Source organism: Nesoenas mayeri (genome assembly GCF_963082525.1).
Source record: "Nesoenas mayeri genome assembly, chromosome: 4".
Classification (NCBI taxonomy): domain Eukaryota; kingdom Metazoa; phylum Chordata; class Aves; order Columbiformes; family Columbidae; genus Nesoenas; species Nesoenas mayeri.
The window spans coordinates 28,453,581-28,475,503 of record NC_137540.1 but is presented as its reverse complement, the minus strand read 5'-3'; the positions used below and the strand labels follow the sequence as shown (position 1 = coordinate 28,475,503).

Below are 21,923 nucleotides of genomic sequence, written 5' to 3'. Positions count from 1 at the left end.
GCCTCTTCAAGATTTCCTTCTCCTTTTCCTTACATTTTTGTATTAAAGTGAGAAATTGACTGCCATTGTACTACTTTTATTCCAGCCCTCCCCAGATTTTCATATCCTCAGATTCTTTCGGGACTTTTTTTAGATGGATAACAGGCTGCACACAGGAAGAGAAATTAAAGAAAAGAAAAAAGCTCAGCAACAAAAATCTCTTTATTTTTCTTTTGCAATCTGAAGCCCTGAACCCGCTTATCCCTTACAAGTCTGTCTTATTAACAAAAAACAATGTTTTGGAAACAACAATGTTACTAATCAAATATCTTACTATACAGTTTATATTAATTCTGCCTTTCCTCTTACTTTTGCAGCCTTTCTGAAGCACACCATCCACCACAGGAAACACCCGATAACTATGACTACATCATGTACAGCAGTAATAATTTGAAAATGGTTGAGCAAATGCTATTTGGAAACCCCTGCACCATCAAATGAGTTTGACCACAATCCAGGCTCAGCCATGTTGCTAATCAAATGGCAACTGTGAACATCATACTTGCAAAACAATGAAGAAGTGGGTAAACTTGCGCACATTGCCAAAAATCCTGTAGAAGGGAAGATGATCAGAAGTATAGAGGAAAATTAAATTAAGAATAAAAGAATGTTGCTGTCCCTGTAAAGGGAACAAGAACATGGACATTTGGAGACTGTTCCAGGTTAGTTATAGGTAGCACAGTCCTCTCTCTACTTTATTTCAAACTAAGATATGAAAAGTATTCCAAAGTATGCCAAAGGCACTTCAGTAAGACAGGAACAGACTTCAATTTTACACCCTATTTGCAAGAAAAGCCCAACTCAGATTTTGGCTCGGTATTAAACCCCTTACCTGCTCTGCTGTCCAGTGGTCCAAAGTCCAAGGAATACTTCACAACGTGATAGTTGTTCCATACGTACAGGAGGTTGTCCCGAGGATTATAATCCACAGCAGCAATGTACTGGTAGGAGTTTGGAAAGGGCACATCCACCATGCTATCTTTGCTTTGGTCAGTATTATAGATATAGTCTATTTTATTCCCTGTGGCTTCATTGTCATCATCTTCATATACAGACTTCACCACATATAAAATCCCACAGATCATGAAGGCGTTCGAAGCCGACCTCTTGTCATAGGCGGTATCCCATGTCCCTTCAATCCTTAATGTGTAAGGGTTTAATTGGCTAATGACTATTTTGCCATTATTTTGTTCTGTTGCATAGATTACCCACAGCCCATTCTCATCCACGGCCAGGTCAATATCAGATTTGCCTCCCCAGCGGTAGGGAGAAGTGTCGTGATAGTTTGCATTCGCAATGATGGCCTCCCCGCTCTTTATCCTGGTCCGCAAGTCAAACTTGACTATGTTCCTAGTGCGCTCCTTGTTGAAGAACAATGCCCCATCGTACACCACAAAGCCTGTGCCGTCCACCCGATGCGGGAGTTTGTAGGTGGTGGTTGGCCTCCCAGCGATGAAGTCATCCTTGGAGGAGTATTCTGTCAACGTGTCTGTCCGGTACGGTGTCCAGGGCATGTAGTAGATCTTGTCAGACGCCTGCAGAGGGTCCTTGCACCAGGCACCCGACTGGTGGTCTGATTCGAATAAATGTTCGCTCTGGTATACTCCTTTCAGCAATCCAGGACAAAGAAAAACTGTCAGAGGGGAAAAGAATTTAAAACAGAAAGCACAAAGTTAACGGCAGTCTGCGAGTGGTTGGCCCAAAGATCTCAACAGTTTCTAGTTCTGCAGCAGAAGACATTAGAGACCAGAGGAAACCCATGAGCAACGCCTTGTTGTGGAGACCAGCCTTCCCCCGGCCTCATCTCTAGAACAAGATCTGCTCCACCAAATCGATGTATTTTTTTTCCTGCCTTTTTTCTATCAACTGCGACTCATTTTCTTATTGTTTTTGAAATCTATTTTTACAGGTGTACTTACTTGGACCACTCGCCTTTAGAAACTTTGCAATGAATATGTGCCCCCAAAGGATTTCTGGGTTTGTATTTCCAGATTATATTTTGCCATGTATCTATACCTACTAGGTGAAGGGGTAAACTCCTGGGGAACTGATCCACATATTTATTTGAACAGCCCACAGAAGAGTGGCCTAGAAATGGAAATAAGAGAAAGAAATTCCCAACCTTACAGCCTCAGTGATATTAAATATTTAAAAGGTACCAATAGCAAAGCAGAGGCGAATCCCTCAGCAACTCCGAAGAGTGTTTAAAGCAAAGGGAGCCGGGGATGGGGGGGAACATCCACGTACACACTCGTAGTATAACTAGAAATGAGGCTTTCGAAGCTGCTACAGGACACACAGAACATGCAGTCCACACAATTAACAACAAATGACGTATGGATGCTGAAAGGAAAAGGAAGGAAGAAAGGAAAGAAGGAAAATAATCAAGTTCACTGGAGAGGAACCCAAGGTATAGATTTTAATCAGTTAAAAAAATGTCCTGTTAAATATAGTAGTAAATTCAAACTTAAAAACATACACCTTTGATTGTTACATGAGAGCAGCACAGAGGAGTGGTGAGACTAACCAGGGAGCTTTGCTGCTCAGACTTCGAGGTGACTGAGAGGGGCTGGGACATGCCTGGGAACACCAGTGCCAAGGGCCTGGACAGCTGGATGGGGAGGCAAATGGAGGGATGCTGCGGAGTAAAACCTGCTCGCTTGGCCCTCCTGAGCTGGGAATAGTGTGATTTATTTGCCAGGTTGGTCTCGGTGGGGAGCACAATGACCATGAGGGTGGGACGGGCAGCGGTGAAGAGGATTCCCAGCACCTGCTGCTGATCCCAGGGCTCACACTCTGATTATTTGTGAAAATGCAGGAGTTGGAAATATCCTCTGGAGAGCGAGACAGGAGGAAAACCAGATTTAGCAGCTGGTGTAAAAGTCTATTGCTTACTGGACTCTGAGCAACCACCCCGAGATGCTGATAAAGGGGTGTAGTTTCCAAGAGGCTTTCACGGCATAATTAGATACACTTATGCACGTACATATGTGTGTACACTTGCCAAATTCTTTGGGACACAAGAAGAGTGAGTTATCTAAACCTTTGAATAGAAATGTCATATAAAAAGTGGCATTGGTAAAAACTTCAGAAAAAATGAGTTATCTGGTGAAGTTGAGCAGCAGAGATACTAAATAAACTTTAACAAAAAAGTAGTGAGAATTAATGACAAAGTATTTCAACTAAAACGTTAAACTGTTAAATAACTTAGCCTATACATAAGTTATATATATATAATTTGAAAGGTATTTAATTACCTTTTTGTTCCACTTCTATTGTAGAGAGAGAGAGGTAAAGAGAGAAAGGAGAAAAGAGAACAGATTAATGGTACTGTATCGGCCAGGTACTTTTCTTTACCTCTTTCATACGAAAAAGAAGCTTTATTAATTTACTTCAGTTACTACTATAGTATGTGAACATTTTATATATATATATATAAAATCCTTCCTCTGATATACACTGGAGACAAGCTGAACAAAATACAGATAAATTTTAACTTTACAAAAATCTTTGAGGAGAAAGAAATAAACACCAACGAAACCAACACTTCAGATATTTCTCAGCAGCAGCAGCCTTGGACTAGTTTCATAGAGTAAAATGAAATACCCATACACTGAAATATGACTGATCCAGGTTTATGTATGGAATATAAGCTCCTATAAAACAAATATCTTCACATATTTCACCCAAATCCTGTTAGACAGAGATTCCTGCTTTAAGCAGAAGAATAGTCCCTTGTGACACGAACAGAGAACTTAGGAGTGTCAAATGAAGCACATCAGTGGACGTTTGCAAAGTCCTGTCCTATGTCTCAAAGAAACAAGTAGGACTTGGAAAAAAAAAAAACACGTTTTAAATATTGTAATAGTTGCATGATTTATAAGAGCCTGAAGACTTTCAGTGTTAACGAGTTAAAAATATCTAAGTGCTATTTTAAAAGCCCAACCCCACAACTCAATGGATATTTTTCTGTGAATTATTCACCAAGCATAATAATGCTGTGTCCCTGCGGACAAAGCCCCTTGCAGCGAGAAATCAACGCAATGCACTTATTAATTGGCAATCACTCAGGACCTGTTTTTGTAGCTAGTCACCTCCTGCCATTGGCTTTGGGGACCCTCATCCCAACACACTCCGTGGTCAAGGCACTGACCCCTTCTCCTTCCAGCACCCCAAACACCTTCGGCACACCCAGCCTGTGGCTTTGGTGGTTCCGCGGGGCCTCTTGCCCGAAGCTGTAGGAGAAGACAGGTCTCATAATATATCACCAAGAGAGAAACAAGGACTTGCCAGCAAAACGGTTATGGTTTTAACAGCTGAGAGGTCTCTTTTCAGAGAAGCCAGACAGGAATGCAAAGGTAAGCACGCATGCTTTGGTTTTGCTTGCCTGTAGTTCACTGCAGCCCCTTCCAGCCCCAGACACTTGCCAAACGACCGTCCCTCAGCGCTGGGACTGCAAGCCCCTTCGTGTTCAAAAGTCTCATTAATTTGGATGGGCAAGTGCATGTTTAACAGAAGAACGATTGCAGGGTAAAACTGCAAATGCATTGGCCAGACACGTGGATCTGTGCTTTCTGCAGCTCCCATAGTGAATGTTTTACAATTTTTTTTAATTTTTTTTATTTTTTTTTTTTACCTGGGCTTTGATTCAGGTTCCTTTCTACCTTCTAACAGGTTGAGGTTAAAGACAAATGTTTTCACTAGAACAGAGACGACACATTTCAGCACAAGGACCTGGTTTTGCCTGCAAGATGAAAAGGCACCGGATCCAGCATCTGGAGAGATCCACGCAGCAACAGCTCTCCCCATCCCAGGCTGTGGCTGGCCACAGTTAAGTAAGGTGTTCAGAAAAAGATTAAATATCCCTGGCAAATGCAAGAGGACAGATCCCCAGATGTGTGGCTTCACACTGATTCTTCTGGCTGAGGGTATACTGGCAATGTAGAAGGTAGTAATTCGCATATGTAAATGAGCAAAAGCTTTTGTAATGTACTCAAACTGTGCAATACTGTAAAGCAGGAATAGAGAAGCTTCTGCTGGAGCCAGCAGAAGGTCGGATGACATTCTGCCTCTAGGCAAAGGAAGAATAATAGCAATATGGTGGCCTTTGGGCTCAGGCCCTTCATTGCAACTGTCCTCGTTACAGAACACACAGGGATCCATTTCTGTCCCCAACATCTGCATCAAGCTGTCCAAGCCAGAGTGTAGCTCCAGTGCCATTAGCCCCAGCCAATCACTTGTTTTACAAGTTTTTAATGTGAGAAGTTTTAACACACAACAGGGGAGGCCCCTTTGGGTCTTGGCTCAGGAGCAAGCAGAGAAAATTGAAGAATTAGGTGTTCCAATATTATTTTGCAAATTCAATACATTTTGTTGCTGCCTTCCCATTTTTGCCACCTCATACCATTTTACCATGATTTTAAATTTATTTTTTTTTTATTTTGCCCTCTACATAACAGGTTTTCTAGAAATCATTCCCCCTTCTTTTCAGAGCTAGAACAGTATCAGCTTCCTTTGGAAAGGTACAATAAATAAATTGAGCTTTATGCCCTTCCACTGCTTTACCAGGGACATTGTCACAGGTACCAGCAAGAAGCACATACACACATTTATTATAAATGGGGAACAGACCCCATTAACCTCACCTGGCTTTGCAGTCTAAGAGCAACTTGAATATAGAGGGTTCAGACTTTCATTCTCCAGCCAGAGGAATGAAGAAATTATTCTTAGCAATTAGCTCCCTCACAGCTACTGATTTCTGTCATGAAAGAATCACACACAACTTTGAGCCTCTTCTTTGCCAGTTCTCCTCCAGACCGAAATTACACTGCAAGCTAAGTTTTAAAGCTTGTTTAGGTTTAACTGATTGCAATGGTGGGGCCCACTTAGCTTGTACCATTATTTATATTTCCGAGAAAATTTAAGGTTTCAGTAAACAGAGCACTCTTCTTGAATGTAGGTACCTGTGCGCACACATTATTCTCCTCTCCATAATGCTGTGGAAAAAAAAAAATCTTAATTTATTGCACAGGAGAAATGCTTGCCTTTTACAGCAAATGAAGTGCTAATCCTTTATTTAGTAACAAGGAGGAGTAATCTCACTTGCTCTGTTTCCAAATTACATTTTTCATATAATACCCAGGCTTCAGCAAACGAAGGTGCTCTACAAGTAACCTGCATCACAATGGCTTCATGTAACACATTCCCAAAATTATCCCCTCCTAATTAACTTCTCTGTGAAGTACGGAGATTAGAAATGTTAATCCATAAACGCTTTCACAAACCACAACCTAAATTAGATCCTTAAATATGGTATCTATAGATTTGCAGAAATCAAAGCTGTAGTTTTTCCTAAGTGGATTTTTTTTCCTTAGATTTCTATTCATCTGATAAATTGGTGAAACCTTTCAAACTGTTAATTTGAGCTTCCATAAATGTCAGTGCTTTCAATCTGCTTTTTAATACATAATAACTAAATTTTATAGATGTTTGCTAAAATAATACTAAGGATTACTAATGTTAAAACACCCGTCAGTGTAACTTACAGCCATCGGGACCCACGAAACCATTAATATACATTAACTCTTGTCCACTAGAGGTTTTCCACGAGATGAGAAAAAGTGACTGTTTCCTACAAAATTGCCTTGTGTGTTATAGATAAAATTTCAGGCTTTTTTTTGGGAGAAAGTCATCTTTTTGTTAGCCTTTTGTAAAATGAGTGACAGGCACCAGAGCTCCAAGCCCCCACATGGACTCTCCCTCAAACCCAAAAAATAACAAATTATTTTCCATGGCACTGGCCCCTTGAGGCCCATTTTCTGGGAGCTTAAGTATTATGATTTCATTTCCTTGTTTTAGGTACCAAAGAACAGGGGAAAAAAAAACCCTTTAAATATTTTGTTAAAGGGAGAATAAAAAACAAAACAAAACAACCTTGCTACATGCCTGGCCCTGCAAGAGATGATGCTGTTGTGCAGAGCACAGATATTTTGCAAACATTTGGATTTCCCTAAATTCCCTGAATAATTTCTATTATTTCTTTGCCCCTTTTGCTATTATTTCAGGTGGCAGTCACAGCAACTGGCTGCCTTGAAGTCACAGATGCTTCAGCAGATACCAAATGTGATGGTGGTGCTCTTCTAAATGTATTATCCAAGAGGTAAATATTTTTTTTCTTGAGTAAAGGTTATTCACTTAAGGTTTAATGAGTCCTGAAATATACAGCATTGGAAAAGAAAAATAAATTAAAAGAAGCAGCAGGTATTGTTATATGATACATATAGATGACTGTCACCCTATGGCCAGTCACATATCTCCCTGTTGTCACTCCTTTATAAAAAACCCAGAAAAAACTTTGCTGCAGCTTTCTTGTTGTGCACCACGATTTTCCTTTTAAATTTGGCAATTAAGAAGAAGCAGCAAGATGAAGTAGTGCAAGGGGGGAGGAGGCGGAGAGAAGATCATAAAAGCGCTGTGTGAAATTCAGTTATGGCTACAAGTTATTCAGTCAAACTTTCGTTGCCAAGTGGCCTCTTATTGTTTCTAGCACAACAGCAGACGAGTGAGCTGCCATTAAATTACAGCAGAATCAGTCACCTGGACATCATTCTCTTATAGTAAAAAAAAAGAAAAAAAAGAAATTTTTGACCCTGAGGGTGGTGAGACACTGGCCCAGGTTGCCCAGAGAGGAGGTGGATGCCCCATCCCTGGAGACATCCCAGGCCAGGCTGGACGGGGCTCTGAGCGACCTGATCTGGGTGAAGATGTCCCTGCTCATGGCAGGGGGTTGGACTGATGAGCTTGGAAGGTCCCTTCCAACCCAAACCATTGTGTGATCAAACAGATCCAGATAGCCACCCCACTTCTTCCTCCTCCTGGGATGTCGAACGCACAGGAAGATCACTTGGCAACAAGGCAAACGTAGCTAATTAAGAATAATTATGATTTACATATAGATTCTTAGATCTTCCTTGCCAGATGAATCGTAAACCCTTCTTGCCTGACTCAAAAAGGAACAAAAGCCTGAAGTTCATTAAAGATTTGTCCTCATCCAGGCGTGAGATAAATTTGAGATGTCAAGAGCCTGACAGAGCCGCCAAGGCCAACATGAGGTGTCTTTGCCTTGAGCAACAAAGGGGAAGGGGAAACGGCTTAGGTTGGGGAACGCTGAATTAAAGCTCTGTGTCTTTCAGTCAGATTTCTCTCCAAAGAGGCATAAACTGTTTGTCATCTTGCCAGCTAGGAGACAAGCTATAAAATAATGGATTCCACAGGCCCAAGTGAGGCTAATTGTGATTGCCAAGGCATGTCTGTGCTGTGAGAAGTGAGTGAAATCTGACGCTCTTCAGAGAAAACATTTTTTCGCAAAGCTCTTTGCTCTGCAATAAGCCTTGGCAGTTATCTCATAGCTTGGAGTATCCACCATATTTCTCATTGGGTTGCAAGGCACATCACTGACACTGGCTGCCGTGGTTGGGTTTCCTTTAATAACACTTTGGTAGGTAAAACACCGCTTCTTGTTAGCTACTGAGAAACCCAGAAGGAAAGGTTTTGTATCAACTGCCTCTTGTTCTTAAGTGTCTCCAACTGGATGCTGGAGAAAATGCCTGTTAAAATCACATTTCCACAAAACCAAACAATAAACTGGCACACTTGTTTTCTCTGCTCCGAGTTGGGGGACACCTGAAAATAGCTGGAGAGGTGGGATTTGACCACAAGCCCTTTGGAGAGCAAGCAAAGAGCAGGGGAAAGAGTTGTCAGACTTCTCAAGGAACCCATACTTTGGAACAAGACTTTACACCCTGGTGCAAATTTTAACATCTGCTATTTAAAAAAAGAAAAAGAAGAAAAGGAAAAAAAAAATAGAACCAAGCCGTGACTTTTAGCATTTTTACGTTTAAGTAATTAGCCCAAGAGCGCTGTGTGTGTGTGTATGTATGTGCACTCATATGTTGAGGAGTGACTTCCAACCTCTTAAGATTTAAACAATTATCTCAAGTGTGTGTCACACACACGTACACTCACATGTGCAACACAAAGGCACTGGTAGAGATTGCGCTTTGAAGCATGCTCCCCAAAAGCTCCAAAGAAGTGAATTGAGCCCAAATATTAATAGAAAACACTTTACAGGTTTTAGGATGTGGCTCCTTGCTGTTCAAACCTGGGACTAAGAAGGATGACATTACATTTCATACTTATTTTTTAATGAATAAGTATTGATATTAAGCAAGAACCTAGCTGGAATGAACTGTCATTTTAAAGGAATACATGTGAGACCTTTAACTTGCACAGGTATATTCAGCGGAGTAAAAATATTATTCTGCTTGGGAGAGCCACAAGTTACAGCAATAAAATATATGTGGTGAATACGCAGAAATTTGGTACTATTTGCAGTGAATATTAGAAACGACTATGACCTACCATTTTTGCCATTAATAAAATGGACTATTTTATTTCTAATTTAAAGCATATGAATTTATGAAGGCTCAAAAAAATCTTTTGTGTGCTTTTGCTACAGCTTAACTTCTAATAACTTATAGTAAAAAATTAGGATCCTTGAGCACAGTATTTACTGGTGCATATAACTGGAGTGGTCAGTGTGTGGTGCCCTCTGTCTATTTCACGGCCAAGGCAGCATTTTCAACATGGCATCAATAATTAAAAACAACAACAAAAAATCTTGCTAGGGTAAAAAAAAATTATGTTACAATGAAACACACTCCTTTTTGCTATGAGGTAATTCAATAAATCTGTCTGCTTAGCCTTTATGTATACCAACACTTATTTATCTTGCTACCTTCAAAATGGACAAAGAAATAAGGGCGAGTTCAGTTTTCAGTCCAGTTTTTAGTAATCTGAAAACAAGAAGTAGGGCTAAGAGGAATCCTGAGAGGTCCATAGGGGGTTGGTGGGAAGTGTAGGAGCTGGGCTTTTGAAAAGAGTTAGACCAAAAATAAGCACAATTAGGTGACCTAAGGCTGCCTAGAAGGAGCTTGTGCGGCATGATATTTTACAATAAAAATTTAAACAACTTTTAGTGCATTACCATGCTCCCAACGAGCTAATGCGCATAATAGGAGAATCAAGAAGAAAGTCCCCATGATGGCTCTGCCTGGATTGACTGAGGTGGAAAGCCTGATCTTGGGCTCTTAAAGACATTAGAATCACAGAATCATAGAATAGTTTGGGTTGGAAGGGCCCTTCCAAGCTCATCTAGTCCAACCCCCTGCCATGAGCAGGGACATCTTTGCCCAGATCAGGTTGCTCAGAGCCCCGTCCAGCCTGGCCTGGGATGTCTCCAGGGATGGGGCATCCACCACCTCTCTAGGCAGCCTGGGCCAGTGTCTCACCACCATCAGGGTCAAAAATTTCTTCCTCATCTCCACTCTGAATCTATCCTCCTTTAGTTTAAAACCATCACCCCTTGTTGTATCTGTCGCGGTTGAGACGGACAAGCGACATGGACCAAATTCTTTCAAGATTAAAGTAACAGATACCATTTATTGCTACAAGTGCATTTTTATACAATTCTGCCAGTTCATGTGTCTTTTCACTATTGGTTACAAGTTACAGCCCTAACATCTCATTGGTTAAACTTGCTATCATCCATGTTATTCTTCTATCCCCTTCTCTCTCACGGGTACATCTCTCCTCTCTCCAGATACTCCTTTACTCCCATCCTCCTCAAGGGTAAATCTTAATATCTCAAGGCTGATCTCTACTCTCATATTTTCTGTCAAGGATTCCACAGACCCGCTGCAGTTTCCCACATGTATCACAACATGCCACGCTAAAAAGTCCGTCCCCATCTTTTTTACAGGCCTATTTTAAGCATAGAAAGGCCACAATAAGGTCTCCTCGAAGTTTTCTCTTCTCTAGGCTGAACACGCCCAACTCTCTCAGTCTATTCTCACAGCAGAATTGTTCCAGCCCTTGAATCATTAGTGGAAATTAGTATAAAACCAACCTATTTTTAAAACACTTCCTTAAAGTGCTCTGACTTCGAGAGGGCAGGTACTCAGCAGTTTCAGAAAGACAAGGCCCATAACTTGGTCCAACAGAAATGTTCTTAATAACAGCAGATTATGTGTGTGACCCAAGACACAGAGAAAGGATGGAAGGAAGCGTTGTGTAACTTTGGCTGAGAGCCTGCCCTTCTCTGAAAGCAAAAGGAGGGGGTTCTCAGGGCTCCTGGCAGCTGCCGTTGCCTGTTCTGGTTGTCACACAAAAATGGGGACAGGCAAAAAGGCCGATGGCTGGAGATACAGTTGACATGGGAGAAGGAGGAGGAAGCAGAAGCCAGGCCATCCTAACCTTCAGCATGCACATGGGTTTTGATGACCCCAAGATCTCAGCAAAGGATCCCACTGTTGGCTCCAGCATCCAGACCTTTTTTGTGAGTCATGATTTCAACACATGTCCTTGAGATGCACCACAGGAAAGGAACCAGCACAGAAATGCCACTTCATGTAGCATTTCAGAACACATTGCAATGAGGAAAAGCCATCCCTATCCCTGCAAAAATACCCACATCCTTCTGGCATGAAAGCCCATTCAGAAGAGCCCAAACCAACCCATGCTTTCTCATGCCCTCCTTACATGATCCAGCCAATGTTTCTGCTGCCACCACAGCTGTGCAGCAAAGACAGCATTCCATGTGACAGCTGCAAAATCTATAGGTAAAGACAGATTTGATTTACAGGAATCCCTGCTGCTGAGCCAAGCCTCACAGCAGTTCGTAACCCTAGCAGATGCCCAGGAACCTTTTGGGCAAAACCACGGCGCTGTTCTTGTCCCGGCCAACAGGCAAGAAATGCAAGCTGGAAGCAGCCTGCTTTCTGGCCTCCAGCTCTTGTAGTGGATCTCTCTGCCAATCTGCAAAATATACCTTTGCCTGACGGCTTCTGGACTCCCTGCTCAATGTCAGGAGTAGGTACTACACAGCTATTCCCTCCAAACTGCACCTGAGCAAGTAATATCTTCATTTTACAGCAAAGACAAATGCCAACATCTTGAAGCCCCAGCAGAATAAGGATCGGTGACCTGGCACAGCTGGCCAGGTGTTTAATTCTCTGTCCATTAGTTTACAGCAATTCTCAGCTCACAAGCTCTCCAGGAATATCATTAATCTAGTTTTCAGGTTGGCAAAAGGGAAGAAAAAAAGAAAAAAAAAACCACAGAGATTTTACAGTTTGCTCCAAGTAACACAACAAAGTCAGAGGATAACTGGACCAGGTGCTTGCGGCACAATCTGTAGTGAATTAAGCGAAATGAAACTGTGTTTGACATATGCACAGCAGTGCATGAACACAGGGACAGGAGAAATATGTTCCATGAGAAAACGAGATGACAAGTCCAGTATGTCAGAGCTCTTCAGGCATCTGGATGTCCCACAATAAACCTCCATTTGCTAAGCATGGATCATTCCTTCCTGAAACATGATGGGAGCCAGAAGAAAGCATCCAAACAGCAAGAGCATGTTAAAATCTCCTTTTATCCTCTCTAGGCATTTTTTGGGGGGAGTGGAGGCTGTGTAATTATGTGTAAAAGTTATAAAAACCCCAACCACCTAAATAGGAATTTTGAAGTTATCCTACAGAAAAGAGATGAAGCAATCACTTCACGACTCTCATGCAGGGGAAAAAATGCTAATTTAAAAACTAGGTATATATATATTCCCAACTTATCATGCTGATTCTCTTAAGTAAAGACCTTCAGAAATAAGAAGCGTTTTATTTATACTTGCTCAAAGTCAGAAAAATAATATAAACAATTAGATGAAATGTAAAAATACTGAAAACATTGGGTTTTGCCATAAAGAAAGCTGGCTTCTTCATGGACATACCCGGTCTTGTTCCTCTTAATCCTATTTTAAACGCTAGCCTCACAGATGCTGTGAAGGCGCTTTTTCAAATGAGACTGTTCTGCATGCTGGGATATAAAACTTGGTCAAAACTGCAGATTTACAAGCCAATGACAGCAACTCCACTGTGGATGTGATTGCACAATGGCAAAGACATCATGTAAGGAAATGTCCTGTTAATTTTGATGGTCCTTATCCTACAGCAACACCCCAGGGCCAGAGCAGAAACAGCCAGTGGTCCACTGCTAATGTGAGAAAAGACTGTTCTCCCAAAGCTAAACAAACAAATTAAGGTTAATTAAAGATTGATGAGATTCTTATCTTGGAACAGGGGCAGGAAAATATTACCTGCTTCACCCGAGGTTGCCTGAGGAAGCTGTGGCAGAGCTGGGAAACGGTGCCAAACCTGGATTCCAGCGCTTCAACCATAGTTCAAAATCAATTATGAAAACCTGCAAGAGTGAGGAGCGAAGACGGACAATTTCCTCCAGGGATGACGAAAGTGAATGCACCTGTTGGCACTCTTCCACAGACTAGCAAGGACACCTTGCACGGGTCTTTGTAAGGCTGTTTGGAGGATCACAGCATGGTGGTCTCCCTTTTGAGGGACACCCAGCAGATCTAAGAGACAATTTTTCTGTTCCTCTAGTCCCCCAGCTTCCATGTTGTGAACTCCGGTAGATCACGTTTGCTTGGGGAGAGGATTTGGCCACTGTCATTCAGGACATTATGCACTCAGAGGTCTTTTCTCTCAGTCTCGCTGCCTGGATGCCTGTCAGCCACTGTCACCAAAGTCTGGGCAAGCATGGGGGGTGCCTGGTCACAGGGAGATCTGCTCTGAGGAGCAAAGCTTTGTTACCTCACAACACTGACCTCAGGTGCTGGCCTGTTGCTTCCTGGTGACGGTTTCCCCACAGATCTGACTCTATGATTGGATCCTTCAAACAGCAGGAGGAAGAAAAATTGGTGAGAAATGCTCCTCTACCCTCCTCAGCTTGCCAAACCCTTGTTTCTCTTCCTCTGAGAGCTGGGCTCAGCCATCACCAGGTTAAAATCTCAGAATAGGCTCCACTTCAGAAAACTACCAAGAGATTAACGCTGCTGCATGACACAGCTGCTCCCCTTTCACACAAGTCACTTCCCAAGAGGAAACACCACGGCTTATGCTCTGCACAAAGTGCCAATTGCCTTCCGGACATGCTCCAAGCCACCATGATGCTGGCAAAGGGTCTGAATAGTCTCCCCGCAGCACCCCACTGTCAGGACAGCTGTCTCTGGATGAACCTGCTCGCAGTACCCACCCCAGAAGCAGGGATGGCCAAGGAGGTGACAGCCTTCACCTCCACCATCATGGTCACCACTGGTGAACCACTGTGAGGGAGGTCTGTGGCAGCTGGGGATGGGAACAGCAACACTGTTCCCAAACAAAGGGAAACTATTTGGGATCGATTGCAACAACAGAGCCTTTGGTAAGTGGTCTGAAGGTGCCACTGTCCTTTAGATCTCCAGTAACAGAACACAATGGCATATGGTGCTTTCACAGATGCTCCTTCTCTGTCATTCCTGATGTCTACACAGCAGAAGGCTCTTAGGCTGTAAGGCTAAACATAAGGAAGAATTTTTTTTTTATTTCTTATTTCAGCAAAATAATGGCCCAGGTTGCCTAGAGAGGTGGTGGATGCCCCATCCCTGGAGACATCCCAGGCCAGGCTGGACGGGGCTCTGAGCAACCTGACCTGAGTGAAGATGTCCCTGCTCATGGCAGGGGGTTGGACTGGATGAGCTTGGAAGGTCTCTTCCAAGCCAAACTATTCTATGATTTAATGTATGCATGCTATGAGGACCAAGGGAAAAGGAAATGCCAAATCTTCTTGAGATATAGTTCCTTCGAGGCAAGGGTTAAGTAGCTCTGGAAAGCACATCATGCTGCTGAGGATAAATGGAGAGCAGAGAGGGCTTCAGCTCTGAGCAGCGCAGTCCTCGGGGAACAGCCCTTGGAGTGGCTCAGCATGCTATTTTTTTGTTGCTTCCTTTGTTAATAAATCTGAAGGGGACTTTGGGCTTTGCATGCGATGTGGACTTTTATTTATAGAGCAGGTCAGGGAAGGCTCCTGCTCACCGAATCGATATCGGGAAATGGCAGGGCTGTACACAACAGCATCACGCCAGGGACCTGAGCGTGCAGAATGCTGAGCTTGTTGACTGCAATCAGAATTCTGCTGTTGTCTTCAACCTTTTGCCACATAATGAGTATGTTTTGCAAGAGGAAAACTGGAAAGGGAGAATAGCAGCCAACAGGTTAGGGTATAACTGGATTTCCTTCTGGATCATCAGGATTCATCCCAGTCACACCCACTCAACACAGCATTTGCAATCATGACCTTCTGTAGCAATTACAATGTTACTTCCCTGTTAAAATGCTTTATCCAGCCATGACTTTGCAGCTCCACAAAGCATTCCTGATTAGATTTTCAACACCGTTACACATGAGGTTTCTTGTACAGAATAGTTTACACACAGAGAATGTGAGAATTGTTATTCAACAGTTTTCAGTGCATGTTTTGATGGAAAAGAGAAAAATCTTATTTTATAAAGAAAATAATTTAAAGCACTTCAAAGTTTTTGTTTGTTCTGTGGTTTTATTGTTGTTGGTTGTTTTTTTAAAAGGCTTTTCCCCCACCCCCACATGAGCATTGCTTGAAGTGGGATCATCAGTATCTGCAAGCTCAATGTTTTGCAGGGAACCCAAAAAGAAGTGAAAGAAATGCTGGGACACAGACAAATGGCAATCAGATCCTATCTGGTTACTCCATTTCACTGTCTTTCAGCTGATGTAATTCCAACTCTTTAAATTCCAACTCTTTAAAAGCAATCTACTGTGAGAAATGTGGAACAGCTTACATCTTCTATGCTTACCATCAGAGATGCACACACCTGCAATCAATATGCTTTTTATTACTTTATCTGCTCAATTTGCGTAAAGACAATGAAATCCTAACATCAATACATTTGGTAAAATTCCACCTCAAGTAAGTAGACACAAGCGTGTCCAAAAATTCTAAATAACAATGACTTCACATGAAATGGAAGAACCACCAAACCAGGCTGCATTAATAATCTCCTGCAGACCCAACCTTATAGAGACACCACTGGGTTTTTAAAAACACTTAACTGCTTTTCTGTGCACCCAGTCCAAACCATTTGGACCTCCTAGTTGTGCAGGTACACACAATGGAGTATTTATATTGCCAGCAATTCCTTGGTGTCCCATTTTTTTAAGTCCACATCAATTAGGTTTGAGGCCTGGCACACCATGAAGCTGGAAAAGCTTTTCTAGTAGGTCCTGGACTACTAAGGAAGCTTTGCCTCTGCACAAGCATGATAGATTAGGCATCTCCCCAAGAAAAAAAAAAATAATTTTGTCTGGATTTAAGCTAAGAAGATGGCTTCAAGGTTTAAACAGTGGTGCTGAAATTGTCTTCTGCTCCATCCTCATTTCAAGGCAGGCAAAAACGTGCCCAAACGGCCTGATGAGAACATTTACCACTCTAAAATTGAGGCCCACGTATCCCAGTTCTTTCCTAACTTGACAGGCAAGTGAGTAAAGTCGGAGTTTTCTTTACATGTTGTCCAAAGCATCCCCCAGTTTGCCATGCTTTTTTACAAAGCTGTCGTGTATCACCACTGAAATGTCTCTGCTGTGGCATCGGGTGAAGAGAGACATCAGGATGCCGCTTCATTTTAATTAACTTGTCAAACAATTTATGGGTTTTGTTTTGTTTTGTTTTCCAAATAAAATTTGTTTTAGAGCAAGAGGTATTTGCATATTCTTTTTTTTTTTTTTTAATTGAACTAACAAGCCACACACATAACTAAAACCCTAAATCAAAGGAAAAACCTTGAAACAGTTTTTTTTCTCTCAGGTACCTCCAATTCAACATTTTCTGCAGCATATTGTTCTTTAGAGCTTTAACGCCTATGCTTTTATAGACCCCCAAAAATCATTGCTATTTTGCTAAAAGAAAGTGTGCAGGCTGTGAAAAGAAATCTGTGATTGACTTATTTTGTTTTATGAAAATCCATGTGCTCAAATTCTTTATGCAATAAACTGTATTTTCAAACTGATGTTTATCACATATGCAACTGTTTCCAGAAATGAATGTTTAAAAATGCGATACTGGACAAACCAGTCAGATAAGAACTCACCTGATGTTTTTAAAATTAATGGTTGCACTAAAAATGTCAGTCAGAAGAGGAAGTAACAATTTTGGTTCCTATTGCTAATTCCATAGGTTTCAAAATTGGGCTAGTACATTCATTTATGGCCAGCGTTAACCTGAAGCCTTAAAGCTGTAGGTCAGGGCAATTATGTGCATTTTAGAAGCAAGTACATCATTTCTGCATATTTTACTTTGTAGGTTAAGTATAGTTTTATGCTGAATATATGCCGTTTGTCTCCAATAAAAGTGTATTTCCCCATATTTTTAGATCTGTTACACAATTAATTGTGGGAACTCCTCAAATTCAGCACAGCGGGCTGTATTTAGAACAGAAGTTGGTCTCAGTTTGGGGCTTTCGCATTGCTCATTAACTACCATGCAGCTGGCAAGGAAATCAACCCCCCAATTATCCTTTAAAGGCCACAACACAAAACTGGGTCAACTTTATTGCTATGAATCATCTTTAGCCACTTATACGTTATGTAATCTAATAGCCATTTGTACAAGAGCTGACATTACCACTCAATTTATGTTTGATATTGGAAAATTTAATTGGCTACCTCTTGGATGTCAGGCAAACAGAAACCAGACACACTCTCACCTCTTGACCTTACTGACTGACCAAAGGAAAACCCACTGTTGGTACCACCAAAGCATTAAGATAATTCTAAATCCCTGGGGGCAAGCAGTCTTTTGGGACTCTCTGCTGGCATGATGAGATAAACTTCTTAAAAAAAGTCCAAGCTGACCAATTAATAGTAAATCTGATGCTCTACAAGCTGATATTCTCCCAGGATCTGCTCCCAAAGTACAAACTCAACAGCAAGGAACAGTATTTGGATACAAGAGGATGTAGGTATATTTAGGACAGAGTAAGCGATAATCTGAGAAATGAAGGGGAAAGAGACTGTAAGCGGGAAAAGGTGAATTTTCAATAAAACCGAGAACATTGTGAGGAGGATGGTCGCAGGTGGAGAGAAGGAGGATGAAGATGTATCTCTCATGCATCTTCAAACAGCAAGATCTGGGTGGCAGAAGGTCCAAATCTAAGTCTGCCTCTACTCACCCCCAAATCTGGAGAAACTGAGTCCTTTAGGCCGTTCATGACTCCTGCAGAGGATCAGGAAGGACCCACAGAAAATCAAATACCCCCCAAAAAAGACTAAAAAGGCTTTTACTTTGGAAACCCTCCACATCCAGATCTGACCATGATAGAAGAGTTTGTTAGTAAACAGCAGCACAGCATTGCTGTCATTTTGTCTGACAAAAGGGAAATAAAATGCATTTTTTTTCTCCCCATTAAAATAAATACCAAAAGCAGTACCTTAGAAACTTCTTGGTTAACTTCAGAGCTTTGTTTTGATTTATTTATTTTTGGGATAAATGCTGCACTGTTAAGAGAAGGAAGCTGAAACTTTACAGAAGGGCTTTTTGCCCAGTGTCTCTTGGCGTGCTTCCTTGGGTTTTAGATTGCTTTGTATGGTGAAGCATTACAGAATAAGATAACACTTTGTTATCTAGGCACTAAGGAAGGGCTTTGCACTAAAGAAATTGAGCCAGAATTTCTTTTCAAGGAGAGCAGAGAGTGTATTTGAATAAGCACTAAATTCAGCAGGGGAATAACTAATATGATTGGTTTTAAAGACACAGAAATGAATATTTTACTATGTTCTGAATTTTAAGTGTGAATTTTAAAAGGCCAGGAGAAGAACATACATGTTTTCTACTCCCAGCTTCAGCCCAGATGCTGTAACAATTTTACAACTCAGAAAGTAGGCAAATGATTGTGATGTTACTTTTGAATGACTACTATCACAAAATACCTTTGGCTCATTTGTTCTGGCAATATGTGCCTTAATGATATATTTTGCACCATAGCCAGCGAACGTTTTTGCAGCGTATTTTGTAAAAGCGACGAAGATTTTTAACAGACTCTTCTCCACCAAATTAAGCACCCATCATGCAGATGCTTACACAGTTTGCTTCCAGATAAGGCATGTGCATAGAATTCTGTGTCTGTAGGGAAAACAGGCAGACGCTCAGAGAATATAGTTTCTGAGATGGCCAGCCCAGTTTCTGAGGACTGCTGGGCTGCAAACCTAAATGCAAATTAATTACAACAATGCTGTTGGCTGGACTGATCTGCAAGAAACATCAAATCGCAGAACAATGTGCACTGGAAGGGACATTCCAAGTTCATCTAGTCCAACCCTCTGCCACAAGCAGGGACATCTTCACCCAGATCAGATCAATGACAGCTGGGCTTTTATTCTGAGACTACCTTTTGCCTGCTGTATTTAGAGAAATGCTTTGATTTTTCAAAGAAAGCAGGGCAACGGCTGTAGATTGCAAGGGAAATTGGCTTACTGAAGGAATAGGTGGTATTTTCTGCAAAGCCAGGTACCCACCAAAGTGCCCATCAATATCACCACAATACATCTTGGTCTTAGGTTACCAGCCAGCCCCTTACACCAACTTCTTGAAACTTCAGGTAAGAAGTTCTGCAGAACTTCCCTGGCTCAAGGCACCTTGAGAAAGGTTGCCTGATACTTGTGCTGCAAACCCCAATTTCACCCTTGCCCAGACAGGTGCAGCTCCCACCAAGCTGAGAAAGAGCAGGATCCCGTTACTCCAGAATTGATGGTTGCTCACAGTTTTCCATCATGTCATATTTCACGGTCTCCATTTTTGGGTTATTAAAATAGGACATTATCCAACAAGTGGAGGGGAAGAAGGGGTCAGGGAGTTGGTTCCTGTCTCAGAAGTGGCAGCTAAAGCTGCTGAGCAACATGTGTTTCTCATTCAAAATTCTCATTTCTCATTCTTTAAAACGATACATACCATCTGTTGCAGCCATTCATAATTGATAAGATTTGGGCTGAGTTTGACTGTGAAAACCCATTTCGATGTGAGTATCAACGTGTGGATGAAGAAGTGTTGCAAAGCAATTAGTCGGAGCTTTCCTTGCCATATGTTATAGCCAACAATGGGCAACTGTCCCCAGGCACACAAATAGTGCTCAGGAAGCCCCATTTATCGAGTCACTGCAAAGCATCAGCATAACCATTGCAAAAAATAATTTAAGACTTTGGCACTGTTTCCCTCAAACAGTTAATAAACAAATTGCTGCATCAACAGAGCTATTAAAATGCAGGTATACACAGAGCATATTTTTTCCTGTATCAAAGAAAAATATGAATGCCTTGTGTACTCTAGAACTTGCTTAAGACTTTGACAGCCATTTCGTCTCTGAGATGGAAGGACAGAGCAGTCCTCTGTGAGAAAGAAATGCTTTTCCTTCGCACTGGAAATATCTCTCCCTATTACCATCTCTGCACCGTGAATTTCACCACTCACAAATCTGAAGTCCCAGACTCACCCTGTTTAATAACTGAGGCTACTCTGATTTTAAGGCTGCCCAGTTTCTCTCTGTGCATTCAAATTCCCTCAACAAGATAACTCCCAGGTATTTCATGTGCTCTCATCAAAAGCATGTACTCAAAGGCAACTGTTACAAACCACACAAGAAAAAACACTCCAAAACTTCAAAGATTAATTTAACTTAAACATGACAATTGAACCAGGATATATTTTTAATGTATTCTGTCTGAAACACTGACTTTTAGTTTTCAAAGCACCAGTGACAGCATGTAGATTTGTCACTTGATAACCAATATTATCCCCCCCTGCCTGCCCCAAGTCATCTGGAACATATTTAATTATTGACTTGGTTGCAAATGTACATGGCACACGCTTGCTCTTCTGTGTGAGTCTTTAAATGGACAAAGGCCGACTTGTTAATCTGTTGAATGTGTCAAATCTATGGAGTACTCAGATACCACCTTATTCTCTCCACTCCATTTCAACAGATGATGTCTCTGTTTTTTTTTTTCCAGCTCTATACTGAGTACAGACTAACAGTCCATCCTTTTCCAGGTGCTGCCAATGTAAGTAGAATTACCCAAAGCAGCGACAAGATCCAAATGCACACCTACTTGAAGCAGGATTCATTTCAGCCTATGACAAGGACAAGACCACCACAAGTGATCTGGTGTAATTTTACACCTCAGAGAACCACTAGCCTTTCCTTTCGAGGCTAGAAAATCAAAGTAATTTATCTTATAATTTCAATGTTTCGTGCCAAATCTTATCCATAAAAAATACCTCCAACATCTCCTATGCATCGTTTCCGGAATTTTTATTTTCCTTAGGGTGAAATTTTGAAACCCAAGTCTGCATTTGCTACGTGGACTTTACATCCCCCGCAACCCTTCAGTTTTGCTGCAGAAACATAGAACCATCTTTTAAGGTCGTGTTCAGAATAGCACTTAAATGCACAGTTTGTTGCTTTAAGTAGTAACATAGGTGGAATAACTCCAGAGTGTTTCATATACACACATTAAAGGCAGATTTCCAAGGGAGCTCAACTTTCATTAGGGCACCTAAATATAACAGGCTCATTTTCAAAACCTCACTGAGGGCAACAGCACCCGTTCTGTTCCACAGAACCATTATTTTGCAGGTCTGAACATCTGAGGTTTCTGAAGCTTTCAAGTACATCTGTGTGGTATTGAAACCTTTGCAAAAGCTTAAACTGAACAATGTGTGAATATTAATTTTTAAACCAAAAGGACAAAGCTTGGACTCAGCTGGATTGCACCAGGATGTGCAGCCCCAACCTCTGCTGAACTATACTGTGCTTTCCAGCAAAGGAAAAACAACAGACAACATTCAACACACCCAGGAGAGAAAAAAACCCTACAGTTAATGATGTGCTGCTGAATTATACCTTCAGAGAAGCA

General features: G+C 41.6%; 1 protein-coding gene across 17 annotated transcripts in view; it reads right to left on the bottom strand.

The window, feature by feature from the left end:
* ADGRL3 (adhesion G protein-coupled receptor L3) overlaps positions 1-21,923 on the bottom strand; it is a gene marked incomplete at its 3' end in the record, with an annotated part of 226,145 nt that overhangs the window by 113,912 nt on the left and 90,310 nt on the right. For 13 of the 17 annotated variants that reach the window (XM_080343264.1, XM_080343265.1, XM_080343267.1 and 10 more), the window contains 2 exons: positions 3,297-3,311; positions 872-1,672 (listed from right to left, as the gene is read on the bottom strand). In XM_080343264.1, coding sequence (XP_080199390.1) covers positions 872-1,672; positions 3,297-3,311 — 816 coding nt within the window. The remainder of the gene's footprint in view (positions 1-871; positions 1,673-3,296; positions 3,312-21,923) is intronic. The other 4 variants (XM_080343268.1, XM_080343257.1, XM_080343255.1 and 1 more) reach the window with 1 other exon arrangement.